Genomic DNA, 22,619 nt, shown 5'->3' with positions numbered 1-22,619 from the left:
ATTAAGAACGACATATTTTGGACCGAATCGGCAGATCCGTTCGAGAGTTATTTTGGTCTCCTACCACGACACACCGTGTCATAGGGGTTTATGCAACTTTCAGGCTATTTTCTCTGGAAGTATGGGCTTGCCCCTGATGAAACTTGTACCGTCGTATGGGGGCAGTGAATACAAGTTGTTACAAAAAATATCAAAGCTATTCGAGAGCAGGTCCTAAACTGAAGTTTTCAGAAATTTTGTGTGAAATGTACCCGAAGGAGAGGACCGATTGAGTCCATATTGGAACCTCATCCAAGTCTGGTAGAAATTTCACGATGTGCAAAGTATGGACCAAATCGGTTACTCCCTTCAAGAGTTATCGTGCTCACAAATTTTTCGAACATTTTTGAATTTTTGTGGGGGAGGTACCGGAAGGAGTACCCATTAGGCCGGGGCGATTTGAAAACCTTCATGGGCCCTTCGCGTTTCTTATCCCTGGGATTGAACTAAGCAAAAAAGTCCACTGGACCATATATCTACCGTGATAGTGGTAGTGGTTATTGTATAATATATAAATAATTATATATAAATATATAAATAATTATTGAACAAAACAAAAAAAACATATTTTTGAAAATTATGAGAAATTCAGTTATATTTTTTGTGGGGGTTTTCAGACTTAAACCACTATAAATTAGCCATTTGTTAACCGATTTAAACAAATAATAACTTGTTCTAAAGATATTATTTATCCCTTTAAAAGGAAGAAGGATCACTAGAAATCCGTTGTGAGAAAAAAAGAATTGAAAATGTAAGAAACCCAGATTTTCACTACTTTTACCGTTATAAAAAATAAAACGAAGTGACCCAAACGAACTAAAGGCGTCGTCGTTGTCCATGGATCCCAACACGATATAATTTTGCATCAGAACACTTGAATATTTTTCGGGTTAAATTTTATAGCACAATGTCATTTATCGACATTTTCCGAAAAGTTTGCACATTCTTAAGGCCAAAACTACCTGAAGGAGTCCAATGCTTTTGCGATGTATTAGAGAGTTTTCAATTACTGTCTTGGCTACAATGTTTGTCTTTGTGTTGGATCGAAAATCTCAATGGTTTGGCTGTTATATGCGAAAATATCCAAAAAACGTCAATAAAAAACTTAGTCAAAATCGGGAGGCTCGATTTTCACGGTAGATATATGGTCCAGTGGACTTTTTTGCTCAGTTCAATCCCAGGAATCAGAAACGCGAAGGGCTCATTAAGGTTTTTTTCCTTCCACACAAATCGCCCCACCCTAGTACCCATATTGGGTACTTAAACTAAGTTGGGACAAAATATTACGAAAGCCAAATTTTGGACCGAATCGGTTGATCCGTTCGAGAGTTATCGTGCGCTTCAGCCAGCCAGACAGATGGACGGACATGGCTAAATCAACTCCAAATTGACTGAAAAGGATTTCGTTCAAACAAACTTGGGGTCTAAAACCATTATTTCGAAAGGAATTATTTATTTATATAATTGCGAGAATGTCATAATTCCTCTAGCTATGGTACTAACCAGATTCTGCACTCTGGTCTTATGCAATTCCAATGGAAACGACTCGCCCCAGTCAGTATCAATTTGCCGTTACATTTGCATCTAACCGTAATATAGTTGTATTTAACAAATTAATTTCCAATGTGAATGTCCGTGTACAGCTAAACCAATGGATTATTATTTTGTATGGCATCATTTTATTGAATTTCATAAAGCCATTGTTTATATTGCCACCAAAAGGATAAATACAATAATAATACTCACCATGAAGAATAAACAAGCTTATGATGATGACAGCATGACATTTTCAGCTGACTGCATGGATGATAAATGAGCAACAGAATAAAAAAATTATCTATGCTAAAGAATAACAACTAATGTGTATTATTGAAATATTATTAAAATAAAAAAAAAAACGAAAACGTTATGAACAAATATTGTGGCAGAATTTACTCATCAACTTAGAGGTTTGTCTGTTCAGATTTAAGAAGGATGTTAGAAATGTTTTTCTCTTCTTTTTGATAATCATCCTTACGGTTGTTGGAAGTTGACGTGTCGTAACAACTAATTGGTATTATGAATGTATTTGTACAAAAAGGCAAAAATATATAACAGAAGTGAATAGAATTGTTAGTAGATCATTTATAACATTTTAGTCCAAAAGAAAAACCAACCCTTCAATGTTTACAATCAAAATAATCCTTTATCCTAGTCGTTTGTGCAGTCGTTGGAGTAGTCGAAACATTTACGACAACGACAATATTTTTCTTAGACAAAATTAAAAAAATATATATCGTCACCTGAAATGCCCAAAGACATAACCATCAACGTGACTCTTTGAGGGTTACGTCTTTGGGCATTTCGGGTGACTATATGTATTTTTTTAATTGTAAAATAAATTGTTTGAAGTCATATTTTGTACAAGAATTAAGAAAACTGCTTTGCATGAATTGTTAAATGAGGACTCTAAAATATTTTCTATAGAAAGTTTGTCATCTGATAAAACACAAGTTAAATCTTAAGAAAATAAATATATGTAGTAAAATTTTGTATTTATTTTAGTTATTTTCCACTGTATTTTAACAATTATTGCCTAAAAATTATTTTGAAATTGATTTGATTTTATTTTTATATGCAGTCGTAACCAAAATCGGTCACGTCTCTTTTCTCGTATTTCAATGCCATTCGCAATGCCGATTTGTCGTATCAAAAAAATAAATGTTATATTTTAACCCAAAAAATTCATCCTAAAAATGATGGATCTGTTTCATTCGATATTTTATGGATCTAAGATGATGTAAAATACCAAAATACGAAAATTTATATAAAAATGATAACTACGTCTACGACAACGTCTTGCATGCCTACGACTACGGCAAGCTTACATGCAAAAATCGAAATAGTTTTTTTTCTATCTGATACCGTGGTACCATTTACACAACTATTTATTTCCCCGTAAATTAATTTATATTAATTTCTTATGCAGTCTTCCTTTCATTTGGGGTTAAAGAAAAATATACATACATATGTAGGTATTTGCATCCAACGACAATTACATTATGCTGGCTAGTGACCATCCATAAATTTATGACAAAATCATACACATCATTGACATTCTTTTCTAAAATGCTTACCTCCTCTATCAAAAATCGGATGCCCATTATATCATTAGTGATTGTTTGCATGCTTCCTTCTTCTTCCTTGCCTGCATTAATGTTGATGGTAAATTATTTTATGGATATAATAATGAATTGATTTCCCGCATCAGCCATTTATGCGCTTCAAGTGATGATCTAAGTAATAGGAGGGCCTATTGTTTATGATAGCCTTATTTAACGTTAATGATTTAATTAGAATTCTTTAGAGATTAATTACAATGCCATATATCATTTTCATTGTTGTTGCTGTTTTTTTATATTTTTTCTGCAAATATTTACAAAATTGTGTGGCAGTAGAGAGATATGACATGTACGAATACTTATAGAAAAGTACATACATACATACATATATGTATGTGTGTATTTTCTTTGATGATGAGGATAATATTGGAGGTTACTTTAGAATCCCAGTTGTTCGGGTAACTAGGGAATAACTAGCAATTTTGCTGGCTACTGGTAAACACCCCTAGTTACCGCCCAATCTACTCGCAATGTTATAGACTGGTGAATTTAACATGGGGATGTCATAGGAAGGGGTCTATTGCCCCCTCACTGCATTACCAGTAACCAGGCAATTCGATAGTCTTGGGAAACTCAATTGTCCCTTCATTGCATTACCAGTAACCAGTTAAATCGATAGTTAGAAATGATAGCCAAAATCACTAGTATGTTTTGATCAGCTAAATGGGTAAATGCTTAACGTGTAACGAATATTATATCAGTTTAAAAAATATAATTATAACAGTTAATCTGTATATGCGCTAACCACGCTTTATTTAATTACATGACGTGTATATACATACATACATATATCACAAAGGACAATTTAATGTTAATCTTTTGATTCTTGTTATTGAAACTTGTGTGTGAATCCATGAACTAGAACTGTATATTTGGTCCTGGGAATGTTCATCTCAAGTGTCCTTCAGATAATTCAGAAGTACCTGAAATAAAATGTACAAAATGTAATGAGATAATAGAAAAATCTATTGTCCCAAAAATATCGATACTTACCAAATATTCTTCTGTTCTTCACGTTTGTTGTATCTTCATTTAACAAACAATTTTTCCACATAAACGCATAAAAATACGTCTTTTATAAATTCAGAAAAAAATTAAATTAAATTGACATTTTTTCTATTTTGTTTTCAAAAAGAGAAATAATAATTTTGAAAAGAGATTACAAGAGAGAAACATTGTTGATTACATTATCCATCGGTGTCTATAAAGTAGTCAATATATTACACTCCGCATTACCAGTAACTAGTGAATTGGCATGGTAGGCAGGGAAGCCCATTTCCAGTGACAAAAGCAGGCTATAAGCTATTTTGTGTGCCATTTTTGGGTGTAAAGTAACTAGGATCATTGAGTAACTAGTTACATAACTATGTCAAAGTAGACAATTGCTATTTATTGAACAACTGGGATGTTATTAGAAACATTATCATAAAAAAATAATAAAAGCTCTGTTCCCTTACACCAAAAACCAAAATTGAGTAGTTATGTGTTTTTGATAGGATGATAGGAGCTTGGCAAATTTAAGAAAAGCGCTATGTTCGGCCAGGCCGAAAAAATATTCTGAACTAAAATGGAGCAATTAGTTTCGTCTTTCGACCATAGGTAAAAAATATATTGCTCTGTTCCAGAACTGCAAGAATTTACTGATTTACTAAGTCCCAATTTACATTGGGCGAGTTTACTTGCGGCAATTGTCATTTTGTAGGAGAGAGAGGTGAGGCATATGGTAACCCTTTGCCTCTCAGCACCCTCTCTCACCTACAAACTGACAATTGCCGCAAGTAAACTCGCCTAATGTAAATTGGGACTAATTTTTATATTTTTTTTCCATAACATAAAGAAACATTTTTTAACGTAGTAAAAAAATTCTAGATTCTTGCAGGTTTTGGAACAGAGCAAATGTCTCCAATCGGACGGTATCTTTATATGGGAGCCATATCAAAGTGCGGACTTACGTTGACAGTTTTGGTGGAGAAGTTTTGTGACCACTAGGGACCTCAAACGTCAAATTACAGTTAGTTCGGTCAACTCCTCAAACAAATAAAATTGGGATATACCGTTATATGGGGGCTATATCACGACAGGTTTTGTGACAACTGGGAACCACAAATTTCCAAAAACGGGATGTATCGTTTTATGGGGGCTATACCCAAAACATTGACATATGTTGGCGCTTTTGGGTGGAGAAGTTTTGAGACCACTACCATCATATGGAAGCTAGACCAAACACAGTTATTGCTGTAGAAGTAGTGCGAACACTGGGAACCTCAAATGTCAAATGAGAGAGAGTTCAGTCAAAAATATAGTTAAAATGCTCAAAATGCTTGAAATCGGGCAGAACCGTTATATGGGGGCTACACCAAAACAAAGCTATGTTGACAATTTTTGGTAATTCAATTAAAAAATGTAACTAAAACCCTCAAAGTTCAGAAAATCGGTATGGGGTCTATACCAAAACATAACCTGTATTTGCATTTTTTTGATAGAGAATTGTTGTGACCTACAGTAACCTCAAATATCAAATTAAATCTAGTTCGTTTAAAAATTGTAGCTAAAATCCTCAAAATACCGTTATATGTGGACTATTCCAAATCATGGACCTTTATTGATAATTTTTGATTGAGAAATGTTGCTACCAATAGGAATCTCAAATGTCAAATTACAACTATTTCAGTAAGAAATTGCAGTGCTTCTACCCGTGAGAAGAAATCCGGAATATACCCTGTGCCTTTGATTAGCTTGTGAGGTTATCATTCCCGCTCTCAGTCTGTTGGTATCAGACAGAGGAGGTAGAGGGTTTGGAGTCCTGTATCGGGTTGGGTTTCTTGGCTTTCGGGTGTGGTTCCACCTTTGACTTAACTCTCTTCGCCTTGTTCTCTGGTGAAGAAGGGTTGGTTTTGATTGAAACCACACGCCCAGGTGTAGTCACCATTGCTGAGTCAATCATCCCAACCTTTAGCAAACATTAAATTGTTTTGGGACTGAGATCCGGAATATACCCTGTGGCTTTGATTAGCTTGTGAGGTTATCATTCCCGCTCTCAGTCTGTTGATATCAGACAGAGGAGGTAGGGGGTTTGGAGTCCTGTATCGGGTTGGGTTTCTTGGCTTTCGGGTGTGGTTCCACCTTTGACTTAACTCTCTTCGCCTTGTTCTCTGGTGAAGAAGGGTTGGTTTTGATTGAAACCACACGCCCAGGTGTAGTCACCATTGCTGAGTCAATCTTCCCAGCCTTTAGCAAACATTAAATTGTTTTGGGACTGATTCATCTACTTTTAGGGTGGAGATGAGAATTTCCCTTGGGAAAGTGAGAGTATCTTCATTTTAAAGATAAATCCTGATCAACCTGAATTCTCTTTTCGAGATAGATGAGGATTCCCTGCCGACGAACTTCCTAAGATAGTGCAAGGTAAGCAGTCTTCTTAACAAACCGATATACGCATTAGTTGTGATGGTGGGAACATTCTCGGCTAATTCGTTAGTTTCTTCCTCAATTGTGTCCTGCCTCGACTTTTTTCGATAGATAGTGCTCCTGGATTGGTGACGGTCTTGGCTTTATAGGGCTAGCACTATCTACTGACGCTGTCTAATGCTATCGACGACTAAAGTCGCTGAGACGAGTGTGTTTTCAAGTTCGTCCTCAGACAGTCCTCGGCCTCAGGAGAACCACTACCCTGACTGAGACTCAGGGCCACCGTTTGCTACAGATGGGCTAAGAAATGTCTGCTTGGACGCACCACTGTAGCTTTGAATAGCATTCATACAGAGCAAGCAGTACTGTATAAATGCTATCCACGCCTGCCCGATAGCCCTGTTGAACTAGAAGTTCTCGCTTTGGACCTCTCTTTCCCGACCATGAAGATCTCTTCTGACGTCAAATACTCAACTCCGGGTTCATCCAGTTGCTCAAGCATTACTATTGAGATTACGTATGGGCCCAATGCTTTGGATGATTTCGTGTTTCGGATGACGTCTGCAACATCGTAAATTGTGATGGTAGCTCCACGACTGAGAAGGCTCCTATACGGTGTAACTCTTAACCCTATCAGTGTCGGGGTGCTCTATAAATTGCCGGTTGAAATAACACGCACACCTCTTCGGAGCTGTTACTGTAATGTCGTTGAAAGTAAAAGCCGTTATATTTTGTCTGATTTGCGGCATTCGACCAGCAGGTGTGTAGCACGCGGCTGCAGCTGTGATGTTGTCCCGGAAATTCTCTCAGCTACCAGAGGATCTGAGCGAATGGCAGCTGTCTGAAGCGGTGGTTGTAAATTCTATGAATTCTTGTCAATCAGATTTTCCATGGTTCAGAAAAGTACGGAGGCCAAAGATTATGAAGTCGGTTGGTCTGTTTGCGACGGCGATGGTCAGAAGATGGTCTGAGTGGTCAAGGGAAAATAACGGGTTGCCTGGATATGGCATTTACCAAATAAAAACTGGAAACCTTGCGATACATATAAATGTGTAAAGTAGAAAAGTGAATGTTAACAAATAAATGTGCTACCATTTTACGTAAAATATACTAACGAAAAATAGGGAAATAATGTAAAGAAAAACAAAATTTGTATATATGTTTGTACATATTTACACTTGCAATGTCAGTATTTGTAGACGGTTGTGGTCTATGGTCGCGTATTCGTTGGTTTTGGTTTAATTAGCATAATGCAGACATGACCATTCAAACACGAAAAAATTGAAGCTATTTGGCGTGTAAAAGCGTACTAGGGTGGTTCTTTTACAACATTACAAGTATTGTAGAAATAATTATATTATTAGGTGGACAGCTAATATTCTGTTGAATATAATCTAATTTCCAATCAATTGAAATGGATGTTCTCTATAATCCTACATTCTCTCTAATACTAATTCTAAGACTCTCTTCCTTAAATTCCACCCTTGTGTACAATATATGAAGAAGAAAATTGCTTATAGCAAATAACGAGATATACAGGAAATCATCCAAGCATTAACTTAACTGACTAACCGTCAAAAAAGTACGCAGAAGTGAACAAACATGTCCACCGCCATGGTTGTCGTCTAGGTCAGGGCCAAAATCATAAAGGAGGTAAAATAAAGAAGAAAAAAAAAAAAACTGAAATGAAAAAAATAATAATAAATAAAATGTGTTACTGTTTGTCGTTCATATTTTGTGGCAATATGCTGTGGGAAGTGAGGGCGAGGGGGTACAACATTCTTTTGCATTATGAAATGTCTTGGCATTTACAAGAATTTGTAATAAAAACCAAGGCTAACGAATGGTCTTCTTTCTATTGCAATAAGTGGGCTGTTAATTTTTTCTACGCTTTTACTTCAACTCTGCTATAAAGCATGGCCAATGGTTGTCCTTTCATGAATTTTCATATTTAACGTCTCAGCGTTTTGATTACAACAATAATAACATTATTTTATTATTCGAGTGGAACAAATGTTGCGCGTTTTTTTCGTGTGGGCATTTTTCCTTTAATGGTTTAACACACTTAAAGACACTGGTCGCCATCAGTGTCTTTAACGCCATTAAAAATGGTTGCAAAAATTGACGTAAAACTCGGGTATTCTCGCATATTTTGTGGGGTTTTTGCATTTTGTTATAGTATTGTCTGCTATCTGTCATTCCATGGCTATACAACTTCATTTGGTTCATCGTTTCCACGAAATTGGCCTAAAACGCAAGCAATTTAGAAAAATCGACTTATTTGTAATTTTCGACTTTTGATGAAAAATTTAAATATGCCATAAAAACGTAATCAAAAATGTTACATTCATATAACTTCAGGGATTTGTTGAGAAAGTAAGTGAGACCAAATTTCTCAGCAGAGGCGGCGGTACCCCAACCCCAGTGACCCAGAGTCCGCTGATACTGGAAGTTGACAGGTTGGTCGGTGAGCATAAGCGGAACAAGTGGCTAATTCTTCTGAAGAGTGTGCAACGGTTTTGGTCACTCTCAAACCTCGGAAAGAAGGAAGAAAGGACCTCAGTCACGTTTGGCTACATTACGGTGTCTGATCTGAAGAGGTGTACAAGTTATTTTTATGTGAAAAGAATACTACGTCACATAAGATCTCTTCCTGCCGAGGAGGAACCACCACAATTTACAATGGATGATGTTGCGAATGTCATTAGGAACGCTAAATCATCCAAAGCGTTTGGCCCTGATGGAATGGTAATGCTGAAACAACTGGATGAACCGGTAATTGAGTATCTCACCACAGTTGTCAACCTGACGCTAGCCAATCACATCTTTCACATAGCATAAAAATGGGCATGGTGGTACCATTACTGAAGTCAAGCAAGAATGCCCGTATCAATTACACTTTAGACTTTACACCTCCCCAGCGTCAGAAATAGGTATCCAGTTGCCCATCATCAGTATGGGTTCCGTAATCAACACAGCACTACAACAGCGCTGCTCGCCATCTCCACACATATTTGTCGAGCAATCAACAAGTACAAGCCGTGCTACAAGACAGTGTTGGTGCGCGCGATACTTTTAAAAAGTCTTTGATGCTGTCAAGCACTCCACGCTGTTTGTAACAATTGAGCAGACTATCCTCCGGCCAAGTTTGAAATGTTGTAATTTTGGGCGCCAGACATACGTGGAATTCAGGAACAAGACGTCGAAGTGTGAAGTGAAGCTCCAAGCCCCGTAAAATGAACTAGGGAATTTACCAAGGTGGGGTGATATCCCCAAAACTGTTTAAGATCTGCCTCTACTGTGTTCCTCCAGAAGTCAATGACATCGTAACGGATGCAGATGATCTTACGATTTTAGCGTCGGGTCCTATCGTCGATCATTCAAAGCGTTGGCCCCAAAGGGAATCTCAATTATAATACTTAAGCATCTGGATAAACCCGGAGTTGAGTATTTAGCAAGTGTCCTCAATCTATCGTTAGCCACCCATACAAACAAATATAAATTCTAATTTCTAATGAATGCGGATGGTAGTACGATTATTGGCGCCGGGTCCAATCGTCGATGACTTATGTGATGTGTTAAATGTCAACACGGGCAACAAGATCAAAAGTTGGAACAAGGTTCTGAAGTCGCTGGCCAGTAGCACTTGGGGTGCTGACAAAGAAACCTTGTTGACCTCATATAAAGCAATATGCCAGTCTAAACTATGCGTCGTCAGTGTGGTATGCAAATGTTAGCGTTAGGCAGTGGATGAATATTAAAACCTGCCAGAATGCCGCCATGAGAACAGCCTCCTCATGACACCAGTGGGCCATCTACATGAGGAGACGAAGATTTTACCTGTATATCAACACAACAAGATGTTGTCCGTGCAGTATATACTTTGGTGTTATCGCCATGAGCATCTCTGCCACGATCTAGTGGGAAGGCTTCCCCCTCCCAGGCAGAAGAGAGAGGTCCATAGGTATAAGCGAGAGCTTCTAGATTAACGAGCCTATCAAGCAGGCTTGAATAGCGTTGATGCAGTTGCACAGTCAGTACAAAGGTACAGTGTGAATGCCGTTACCACAATATATAACAGCAGTAGAACGCCAGATGCCAAGATAAACATGAGTGGCCCGAATTGATGGCACGATAACCAACACATGCCCTACATGTGGATTGCTACCGCGGACACTATGCATGTGTTTAATTGATATACGAGTTGATGGCCATTTCCCAGGATCAATAGCCATAAATTATTAATACAAAGTTCATTATTAAATTTAAACACAAAATATCCTTGTACTATGTTAACACATGGCCATTTTTCCCAGCGTCTTGAAATTCCCTGGTAAATTTGTTCCTTTCCATTTGACAAGAAAAAAAAAACGATAGATTTTTTGCAATAAATTTAACGGAAATTCAGTCTAACAACGACGTAGTCAATTACGGTATATTATTTTCTTACGGTATTTTAACAAATTTAAAAGTAATAATCCTAAAACAAGCTGACTTTAATGCTTCTTCGTATATTCTAAAGAGAAAAAAAAAACGTAAACAGCAACAACAAGTTGTACATTACTTAACAACCATGACAATGCAATCGAGTTACAACCAACAACTGGTGAATTACAAAAATTGTCGTTTATCTTTTTCATCATCAACGAACTGCGAACATGAAAATGGCCAATGTCCTGCGATTGTCAACCATCCATTTGGCCGTCTCAAAGATATCGAACGTGTACTGATGACATTTCGTGAGAAACGTAAATATTTTCAATATAATAATTATGAAATTGCCCAAGAAATGTTACAGGCATTGGCCGAATATGTCGATAAGGCCGAACAAATGGAAATGTATATTAAGAAATTTAAAGGTGAGTTCAGTTTATGGGCAAAATATAGTAAGGCTTGTACTCAATGTATGCGGGGCAGTTCGTAATAATGCAATTTTTAAAGGCAGATATAAATCCTTTTAGACTAAAAAAAAAATTTTGAATTTTTGAAACAACGAATTTCTTTCATAATTCTCAGGACATGGCGTAGCCAACGTTGTATTCGATACGTCTAACTGTGCTGTAGTCGTTGTATAGCCGATACAGGCCGTGTTTTATGCGACGCACTGTGGTTCAGAATCGTGTTTTCCTGGTCAACATTCTGTAACTTTTGGACGGATAGATATATGTTCATAACTCTTTTTTTGTTCGACAGATAACACTTTCAGCTTTCCGACACATTAAAAGCCACCAATTTCGGTCTAGCGGTAGCAGAGGAATTCAAGGTCAAATTTAAAAATTTGAGTTTTTTCATATTTTGCATCAAAATATGAGTTTTTTTATTTTTTCATATGTTCTAACTATTAAAAAAGGTCAAACTCCAATAAAAAAAGCATAAAAATACAGGGTGAAACCTATAGCTCTGCGTGTTGCGTGTGCGTTCAAAAATACAAAAACAAAATACATGTATTTCAAATTGAAAACAACAACATGTATCTTGTTTTTGTATTTCTGAACGCACACGCAACACGCAGAGCTATAGGTTTCGCCCACAGAAATTAAATGTTCTTTTTTTTTGGAAAAATTATTTCTAAAAAATTTAAATTTTTTTCCAAAATTGAAAAAAATACTTCTTGGGTTTTCATAAAACTCTTATAAAAACTCATCACGGTGCCCCTTAACTAAATTTAAATGAAAGGTGCTTACACTTGTGAAGTTTTCGCGGTTTCTGAAACTACAGAGTTCATAGATGAGAAAAATAAAAAAAAAAAAATCGCCGGAGGGATTTTCAAATAAATCGCGGTCAAAGTTTACATTTTTAGGGCTTTTTTTAGGTTTTTACGATTTTACTTGGAAACCGCAAGCCCTATCGAAATGGGATTAAAAAAATGTTGTAGCAGTAAAAATTCTCTACAGGATTGACCCCAATGGTATTTTCGTAGGTTTTACCATTTGAGATATAGAAGTTCAAATTGGAACAATGTACTACACGGTGTGCCTTAACCAAATTTGAATGGAAGGTGCTTACACCTGGGAAGTTTTTGCAGATTCTGAAACTACAATGCTAATAGATGAGAAATATCAAGAAACAAAAAAAAGTAAATGTTGTAGCCATGAAAATTTTCCACAAGATTGACCTTTATAATATTTTCGTAGGTTTTGCCGTTTTTGAGACATAGAAGTTCAAATTGAGACAATGCACTGAGTGTATCGCCTCAATCTTGTGGAGAATTTTCACAGCTACAACATTTTCTTTAGGCCCATTTATGTAGGACTCGTGGTTTCCAAGCAAAATCGTGAAAACCTAAAGAACGCCTAAAAATGTGAACTTAAATCGCGATTTATTTGAAAATCCCTCCGGCGATTTTTTGTTTCTTGATATTTCTCATCTATGAGCATTGTAGTTTCAGAATCTGCAAAAACTTCCCAGGTGTAAGCACCTTCCATTTAAAATTAGTTAAGGCGCACCGTGACTGACTGTATGGCCCCCTATAAAACAATGTCATGCAAGGTGCACCTTAACTAACTTTGAATGAAAACCGCTTATACCTGGGAAGTTTTCGCGGGTTCTGAAACAGCAATGTTCATAGGTTATGTTTTCGCGATTTTGTTTAAAAACGGCGAGACTTACCGAAACGGCACTGCAGAATATCTTATAGCTGTGAAAATGTTCTACAAGAATGTCTTTCGTAATTTTTTCCTAGGTTGGACCATTTTTGAGATATATATGTTTAAGTTGGGAAATTACAGTCATGACATTGTTTTATAAGGAGGCGATACAGTCCAATTTGAACTTCTATATCTCGAAAATGGTAATACCAACGAAGACATCATAAAGGTCAATCTTGTAGAGAATTTTCACTGCTACAAGGCTTTCTTTAATCCCATTCGATAGGGCTTGCAGTTTCCCAGCAAAATTGTGAAAACCTAAAAAAGCCCTAAAAATGTGAACTTTAACCGCGATTTATTTGAAAATCCCTCCGGCGATTTTTTTGTTTTTTTGATTTTTCTCATCTATGAACTCTGTAGTTTCAGAAACCGCAAAAACTCCCAGGTGTAAGCACCTTTCATTTAAATTTAGTTAAGGCGCACCGTGTCATATGTTAAGAAATGTCCATTTGTGTGAAAAGGCCATAATTTATATGGGAAACGGTATGGAAAAAACACACATTTTTACCCATGTAATTTCAAAAAATTTAAAAAAGTGTTAAACGGGCGGAACATGATGGGTACAAAAGTATATATGAGCTGAAAGAGGACACTCTCGGGCATCATTCTGTGAAAACGGAATTTGTTTCAAACTGTTCCCTAAATGTTCTAGTCCACTAACCTTGGAATTATAATAAAATTTGGTACCTGAGGAAAAATAAAATAGCTCACGGTAATTTATTAAAATGACTTTTAAAGACAACAATCCTTCCTGCTTAACAAAAAACAATGAAAACAATATTTGTTATAGTTTCCGAAAAATATCTATTTCTTTCTCCAGAAATTTGCAAAAATTGCGTATTTTCCAAAATTGTGAAAAAATTATCGAGGAGCACGCCACGCCCACACCTTCCATTATTTTGACCTATTTTTTTGGTTTCCTTAGTTTATATGTTATGTTAACTATTGAATCCCATATAGAAATTAACACTTGTTGACGACAAAAATTTGGGGTTCGGCCAGGAAATTCGATTTCTGAACCACTTTGCGCGGTTAACAGCCAGATCCACTTTAGCCGATATACCTTCGATCTTTTTAAAAGTATCAGTTGCTTTGTGTTCTGACCGACCCACGATGTCAATGTCGTCAACATAAGCAAGTAACGTGTGGCTATTGGTGTATATTGTGCAATTTCTTTTACGATTGCATTTGGTTTCACCTTCTCCAGCAGGATGTTGAAGAAATCAGACTACTGGTTGTCTCCTGGAATGAAACATCTTTTGGTACCAAACTGTTCGAAGGGCAACTTTCATATTTTAAATGAGGAAATTCAATTAATTCAATTAATGTTCTCTTACAAAGCTTTACTAATACCTTTGCGATAATACCAAATTTTGACATGGCTTGGAGGAGTTATAATCGACAAAAATGTGGTGAATGTCCATCAAAGGTGGATTTGCCAGGTCTAATGCGCAGGTTGCTCAGGTTCCAATCGTCGGGTACGCGTTCCTCCTCTCAGATGGTGCTAACTGGCTGACGCATACACCTTGTCAGCGTGTCGCCTGCGGTTTTGAACTGCTCGGTTGGTAAGCAACCGGCTCCTCCTGCCTTATTATTCTTCAGTCACGGTGTGCCTTAACAAATTTAAATGGAAGGTGCTTACACCTTGGAAGTTTTTGCTGATTCTGAAACTACAATGCTCATAGATGAGAAATATCAAGAAACGAAAAAAAAAAACGCCGGAGGGATTTTCAAATAAATCGCGATTTAAGTTCACATTTTTAGGGGTTCTTTAGGTTTTCACCATTTTGCTTGGAAACCGCGAGTCCTATGTAAATGGCCTAAAGATAGTGTTGTAGCTGTGAAAATTCTTAACAAGATTGACCTTTATGATATTTTCGTATGTTTTACCGTTTTTGAGATATAGAAGTTCAAATTGAGACAATGCACTGACTGTATCGCCTCCTTATAAAACAATGTCATTACTGCAATTTCCCAAATTTAACTTATATATCTTGAAAATGGCACAACCTAGAAAAAAATAAATCATCCAATCTTGTAGAGAATTTTCACAGCTTCAACATTTTCTTTAGTCCCATCTTCATATCACTTGCGGTTTTCAAGCAAAATCGTGAAGATTTAAGATAAAAACCTAAAAATTTGAATTGAACCTCTATATCTCAAAAACGGTAAAACCTACGAAAATATCATAAAGGCCAATCTTGTGGAGAATTGTCACAGCTACAACATTTTCTTTAGACTCATTTCGATACGACTTGCGGTTTCCAAGCAAAATCGTGAAAACCTAAAAAACCCTAAAATTGTGAATTTTGATCGCGATTTATTTAAAAATCCCTCCGGCGATTTTTATATATTTATTCCTTTAAACTCCTATGAGGAGCATAGGGCCACAACAAAGTTATTAAATCTATTTCTATCTAATGCTATTCTTTTGATTTCGTTCCATGTAACACCGCTTCTTTCAACATCTTTTTCAATTTGTCGCCTCCAGGTGTGTGCTGGGCGTCCTCTTCTTCGGCTTTCCTGAGGATTCCATTCAATGGCTTGTCTCGTTATATCACTGGGATCCTTCCGCAGTGTATGCCCTATCCACTTCCATTTCCGTTCCATGATATTCATATAGATTGGTGTTTGATTCGTCATCTCCCATAGCCTGTTATTTGATATTGTGTTGGGCCAGTAAATTCTTAACAAGCGTCTAAGGCAGCGATTGATGAAGCTTTGTAGTCGCTGTATGAGATGAGGGGCCGCGTTCCATGTTTCGCATCCATATAGAAGGACTGAGGTTACGTTTGAGTTAAAGATGCGTACTTTGGTTCTAATTGAGATAGATGAAGATGTCCAAATGTTCTTTAGTTGACCAAAAGCTTGCTGTGCCTTCTTTATACGGCTCTCGATATCGTCTGCGCTTCCACCGTTGTTTGTGATAGTGCTACCTAGGTATGTAAAGGATTGCACATCTTGCAGCGTTTTCCCATTTATATGAAATACGCGATTATTCGATGTATTTACTCGCATTGCTTTTGTTTTTTTCGATGTTAATAAATAATCCGGCGATTTTTACTGTTTTTTTTATTTTTCTTATCTATGAACATTGCTGTATCAGAATCCGCAAAAACATCCCATGTGTAAGCGGTTTCCATTAAAAGTTAGTTAAGGGGCAATGTGTATAATATTGTTTTATAAGGGGACGATACAGTCAGTGCATTGTCCCAATTTGAACTTCCATATCTCAAAAACGGTAAAACCTACAAAAATATCATAAAGGACAATCTAGTGGAGAATTTTCTCTGCTACAACATTTTTTTAGACCCATTTACATAGAACTCGTGGTTTCCAAGCTAAATCGTGTAAACCTAAAGAACCCCTAAAAATGTGAACTTAAATCGCGATTTATTTTAAAATCCCTCCGGCGATTTTTTTTGTTTCTTGATCTTTCTCATCTATGAGCATTGTAGTTTCAGAATCAGCAAAAACTTCCGAGGTGTAAGCACCTTCCATTTAAATTTGTTAAGGCACACCGTGCAGTCGGTTTATTGCTGTATTTACCTCATCTTGGCCGGGCGGTTTACATTTAATACCATCTTCTTGAATTGGATTTGTGATATCTTCGTCGTCTTCTCTAGTATCCAATACCAACTGTTTGGAAAAATGTTCTTTCCATATCCTGAGCACACTATCCTTATAAGTTACTTAATTACCTAGCTGGTCTTAACGAGAGGATGTGCCTGTATTAAAGCCTACAGTTTGATGTTTTACTCTTTTTTGGAATTTCAGACTTCATTTTGGCTCCTGCACTTCTCGATTTTTTCACATTGTTTCTGTAAAAACGCAAATATGTTCTTTCATATATTTTATTCAGTTATCTAGTTCTGTTTTCTCTGCATCCAGGTTCAAAATTCTCCAACCTGTAGTGCGATTCTCTAACACTAACACATTTTTTGAGTTACCGACAAAAAATCGGTAAAATTAAAACGCAACATTATGAATGAAAAGTTCAAATAAAAGTTGGCAACACTCTTGCTATAGGTAGAACTTTACGACTGCTTTTTATTCGTCGCTAGCTTACCGAAAAACATCGGTAACTACCGAAAGTATAAGCATTTTAATTTTACCGACAATTGTCGGTAACTGTAAAAATAAGTTGGAGAATCGCAGTACTGGACTGGATGCGTCCATAAGGAATCAGGAGAAAGACATGACTGGGCAGCCAAACAAATGCAGCAGCATGTCGTGCGGTCCCAATTCACAGCCAGGGTATGTGTTGGGTATCGTTCCATCAATTCTGGCCCAATATGAATTGAGACGCTTGCATCGTCCGGGCCTTAACAGGACAAAAACCCACTCGTTTTTGCCTTAGCAACTCTGATAAGTTATCAAAACGTTCTTCTGCGGCGATGGTATTCACACTGCATCTTTGTACTGCCTGTGCAACTGCTTTAGTGTGAATGCTTTGAATTTGTTTATCCAGATCATGAAGATCTCTTCTGATGTGCCTGGGTGGGGAAGCGTTAACACCCAAGCAGGTACGGATCCGATAACATCTTGTTGTGTTGATGTACCGGTAAAATCTGAGCCTCCTCATGAAGATGGTCCACTGGTGTCATGAGAAGGCACTATGTTGCAGTCCTCAGTGCGGCATTCTGGCAGGTTTGAATATTCTTCCACTGCGTAGGGCTCACATTTGCATACCACATAGGCGTCGCATAGCATACCACATATCGGCCTATTGCTTTATACGAGGTCAACAAGGTATCTTTGTTACCACTCCAAGTGCTGCCGGCCAGCGACTTGAGAACCTTGTTTTTGCTTCAGATCTTGTCACAAATAGCAAATAGATGTCTCTTGCACGGAGGACTTAAACATGCTGTCGAACGTTGCGCCCATTATCTTGGGATGGTCAGTTTTCGGAATCTGGGCACCATCCAACAATATGTTCAGGGGGAGCCTCATTTTAACAGTGTGGCAGTGGATTTTGCGGCGAATATTTTCATATGGATGAGCTATGTAGTTATTTAACCTATCACATATTGCATCACATATGTCATTACGATTTCTGTGCCTTCTGGAGGGTGTGGAGCTTCAGAAAGCTAAATGTTAAACAGTTCCAGAGATATCACCCCGCCTTGGGGAACTCCCAGTTTCACCGTAGGGGTCTTGGAATTCTTATTTCTGAATTCTACAAATGACGTCCACACATATAGTTGATTATTCAAAGTTTCCAACACGCCTAGAGGGAAGTCTTATCTATGTCCTCGAACTGCTTGGCATGATTGACAGTATCGAAGGCCTTCGATAGGTCAAGGGCAATCATAAACGTCCTGTTGTACTGCTTAATCTGATTCTGTCCTCATATGTGTGGATATGGCTTGTAATGTTGTGCATTTTCCGGAATCCATGCTGATGTTAGGCAACTTCTTCTCATCATGGGGAGGAGTAATGCCTCTAGAATCTTTGCTACTGGTCACAAGAGGGAGATTGGCAGTGTGCCGACTTCCCAGGTTTCTGGTACAATATGGGTGGCCAACGATAGATTGAGAACACTTGTTGAATACTCAACCGCGGATTCTTCCAGTTGCTTAGGCATTGCCATTGAGATTTCGTGTGCGACGTCTGCAACATCGCTCATCGTAAATTTTAGTGGTACATTATCCATGAGAGGGCTCGTATGCGACGCAGCACATCATGCTCTATAAACTGCCAGTTAAAATTACACTTGCACCCCTTCGGAACTGTCACAACATTGAAGTAACAGATGATAGACATCTTTCATTTCCGGATTCGAGTGTGGTATGATTCCGGGTATCCGACCAGGTCTAGCCATTATTTCCGCTTACGTTCGCCTACTAGCCTGTTGACTTCAAGAACTCTTGAGTCTTAAGGTTCGTTCGACGAAGTTCTGCACGCTCATTTGCTAGTCCTCTCGCCTCTTCTGGGAAATTTGGTCTGATTTCGGTAGCAGCAGTAATAATACCCCGGAAATTTTTCTCAGCTACTCGATGATGAGATTGATTCGGAAGCTCTCTGATGTGGTGATAGGCAAAATTCTCTGAATCCTTGCAAATCAGCCTTTCCATGGTGCAGAAAAGTAAGGCGGTCGGAGGTTATGAAGTCAGTCGGCTGGTGTGTTGACGGAAACGATGATCAAAAGATTATTTGAGCCAAGGAACACCTCGTTTATCAGACCAGGTGCACCAATGGCGATGGTGATGTCTAACGAGCTGTGACAACCTCCTCTTATCCTCGTAGTAGAGTGTTCGTTCACCGTGCAAAATGTGAAGATGTCAATTTGCTCGGCCAGTGCTGTCTTCCTCCCGTCATTGCCAAGGACTGAATGCCAAAGCTCATGATGAGCATTGAAGTCCCCTACTAATGTTTGGCATATAACGCAAGGCACAGCTATCCATCGGCGGTACGTACACATTAAGCAACTCTACCTCCACATGTTTTAGCGTTCTTATGGGGATAAACATGCGGTATAGTTAGCTTACAACCTTTAATGGGTGTTTAGGGCAATTTCTGAGATCCTATGAGGTCAGTATCCACTTGAGATGAAAGTGGGACCAAAATAAGCCGTGGGCTTTGCCGCCTAGTTAAAGCCGGTCATGGTCATCCCTTCATTTCTTCAATCTTTTACGTCAGCCATTTTTATTATTTTATTAAAGTAAAAATATATTTTTACAGCATGGGAAAACATTAACTGGGTTTACTGGGTCACTCGCCTGGTAATAACACCATGGGTCATATATAGATAACATAATTGCTTCAAAACAAAGGCATTCCGGCTAGATGGCAAGAAATTAATATCGCATCCAAAATTAAATTGCAGCAGAAGTAAGCACACCAGCCTCGTACTCAGTATGCCCGGGATCGATTGCCAGGCCAGGCAACATCACATTTTCAACTTTGGCAAAAATACTCCTCAGCATAATGTTGGCGACTTTTCCTGAGTATTCCAGTCATGTAAAACTTCTCTACGGGTGGTGTCGTAAGCCACGTGGTTCGGGGTCGGATATATCATTGAGCCAATATAAATCGGGGTGTACTCATTGATATGAGAGAAGTCTCCCTTGTCCCTTCGGAGATGTTTCTGCATATGTATGTAACAGAGTCCCCTTTTAGCGTTATTATAACAAATATGCGATACAACTTCTTCAATTTGTAACAAATAAAATAAAAATATCCATAAAAACTTTACAACTTGCAGCAATAACTTGCAGCCAAGCTTGCATTTTACCTTGTCTGCCTTAAGGAAACGAACATTTTTCCACATGTTTAACTTTTATTATTAAAAAAAGAAAAACTGATGCAAACGAACGAAACTCAAGGCAATTTCTTTACTATTTCTTCTTTTGTTCTCTTATGCCATTTAAATGTAGCATTAAAAATACAAAAAGTTGCACATATGTGCAAATGTATGTACAGTGCGGTTCAAAACATTTGCTACTCAGATGTCTCTATCACATTCAATCTATCTTTAGGGACGTTTTGAGTTTTTAAATATATTTGTTTTTGTTAATTGATTCTTTATTGACACTATTTTCAAGATTTAAAAACGATTATTCGGTTCTGAAAACTTATGTTACAAACATGTGTGAAATATCGAAGGAAGACATGTTTTAGCCTGCTCAAAACATATAAAACTCCATGGTACGAATATCTATTAGATAATTTTTAACGAGTTTTTTTGTATTGATTGGCATCAGATTGTTTTGACAGACAAGTATGCCCAAAACAAGACATGTCTAATTTGTTAGGTAAAACTTAAATTATGACCAGTAGTGCGATTCTCTAATACATTTTTTGAGTTACCGACAATTGTCGGTAAAATTAAAATGCTTATAATTTCGGTAATTACCGATGTTTTTCGGTAAGTTAGCGACGAATAAAAAGCAGTCGTAAAGTTCTACCGATAGCAACAGTGTTGTCAACTTTTATTTAAACTTTTCATTCATAATTTTTCGTTTTAATTTTACCGATTTTTGTCGGTAGCTCAAGAAATATGTTAGAGAATCGCACTACAGATATACATATATATCAAAACTTTGTTAAAATGGAACTTTTTGTACTTGGATTCAACGAAGTCCAAAAATAAACAGGAACAGCACAATATCTAAAGGAGAGCTGGATACCGCGTAAAAGGAACTAAAATCGCCATAAGATGGGAAGGAGGTTAAGGGCAACAACATCTTCTGCATGACATGATCAACTAATTATACGAATTATTAAGCAGATCTCTCAGAGGTCATCAACAGATGTTAAAAAAATACTTGACACCGATAAATCTATACAAACCCCTCCGAAACATACCAAGGATATCGGTATACCAAAATAGGCAAATTTTGGGAAAACAGTAATTTGGAATTTTTAAAAATGGAATTTTTCATAGAAAATTTGCAAAACATGTGTGGTATTGTTTTTGGAGTAGTAAAACCGAGTACTTCTCCTCTATTTAAATCAATATTTAAGTTATATTACTTGAAAATGTCCAAAAATGTCACCATGTCCAAAGATAATAGAATTTGCCCCCTTACAACAAAGTTGTCCCAAAAGGTAGAAGGTGTTTTATATTGCCCTGGAGGTATTTTATGGACAGAAATGGTACTGGATGCATGAGGTCGAGATATTTATCAGATCCAAGGACTAACCGGACAGATAACATGTCAAAATCGCACCATATATACACCAGATGTGTCGTATAACAGGGAGCTTTGGCGTAATACCGCTTCTAAACGTTTATATATCCACGTAAAACTAGTAATTTTTTGCAAATATGTTTAAGTTCTTATCGGACCTGATCAGCTTAAGTAATTTAAATTCATATGGGAAGTTACGGGACTCTAATTTGGACTCTAGGCTATTAAATATCGAATAAAACCTTGATATTTAACAATTATCCTTAGAGCACAGGATTTCAAAGGATATATTAATTTTTTTAGTTAAATGGATTCCTCCACGATGTCTCCAGATAGTAAATAACATGTTTAAATCAGGATATATTATCAAAACAAAAATAATTTCTACAGATTTTGAATCAAATTTTCTCAGTTGCAAATATTTTCAGCAGGACCAAAAGTAAGTTCGTGCAAAATATACAAAACAAAATATTTTTGTAAAATAAGTGCAATTTTTGCAAAATAAGTGCAATTTTTGCAAATTAATTTTTAAATCATTAAAAGGGACCCAATAAAAAAACAACCAATCTGCAAAAATATTTGCATTTCAAATCCACAAACTACCTCAGAACTATATAAAATATGAACTAGTTATTCGAGTTGCAAATGTTTTAAGCATCACTGTATGTATTGTTCATATAAAACACATTCATTCGTTCAAATGTGGTGGAACATAAAAACTGAAAACA

The 22,619-nt window shown here is 37.1% G+C and overlaps 1 protein-coding gene across 9 annotated transcripts in view; it reads left to right on the top strand.

Moving 5' to 3' along the window:
• The window catches only part of Orp8 (Oxysterol-binding protein-related protein 8), a 119,427-nt gene that overhangs the window by 5,400 nt on the left and 91,408 nt on the right, over positions 1–22,619 (top strand). For 4 of the 9 annotated variants that reach the window (XM_073959164.1, XM_073959162.1, XM_073959160.1 and 1 more), the window contains exon 1: positions 687–11,467. The exons of 4 other annotated variants lie outside the window; for them this stretch is intronic. In XM_073959164.1, the coding sequence (XP_073815265.1) occupies positions 11,182–11,467 (286 nt within the window). In that variant the 5' untranslated portion in view covers positions 687–11,181. Of the gene's footprint in view, positions 1–686; positions 11,468–22,619 lie in introns of those variants that run through there. One more of the 9 variants, XM_073959165.1, reaches the window with a different exon arrangement.

This window comes from Musca autumnalis, unplaced genomic scaffold, assembly GCF_047663935.1.
Source record: "Musca autumnalis isolate F117 unplaced genomic scaffold, ASM4766393v1 scaffold_1, whole genome shotgun sequence".
In the NCBI taxonomy this organism is placed as follows: domain Eukaryota; kingdom Metazoa; phylum Arthropoda; class Insecta; order Diptera; family Muscidae; genus Musca; species Musca autumnalis.
This window is presented reverse-complemented; position numbering and strand designations above follow the sequence as displayed.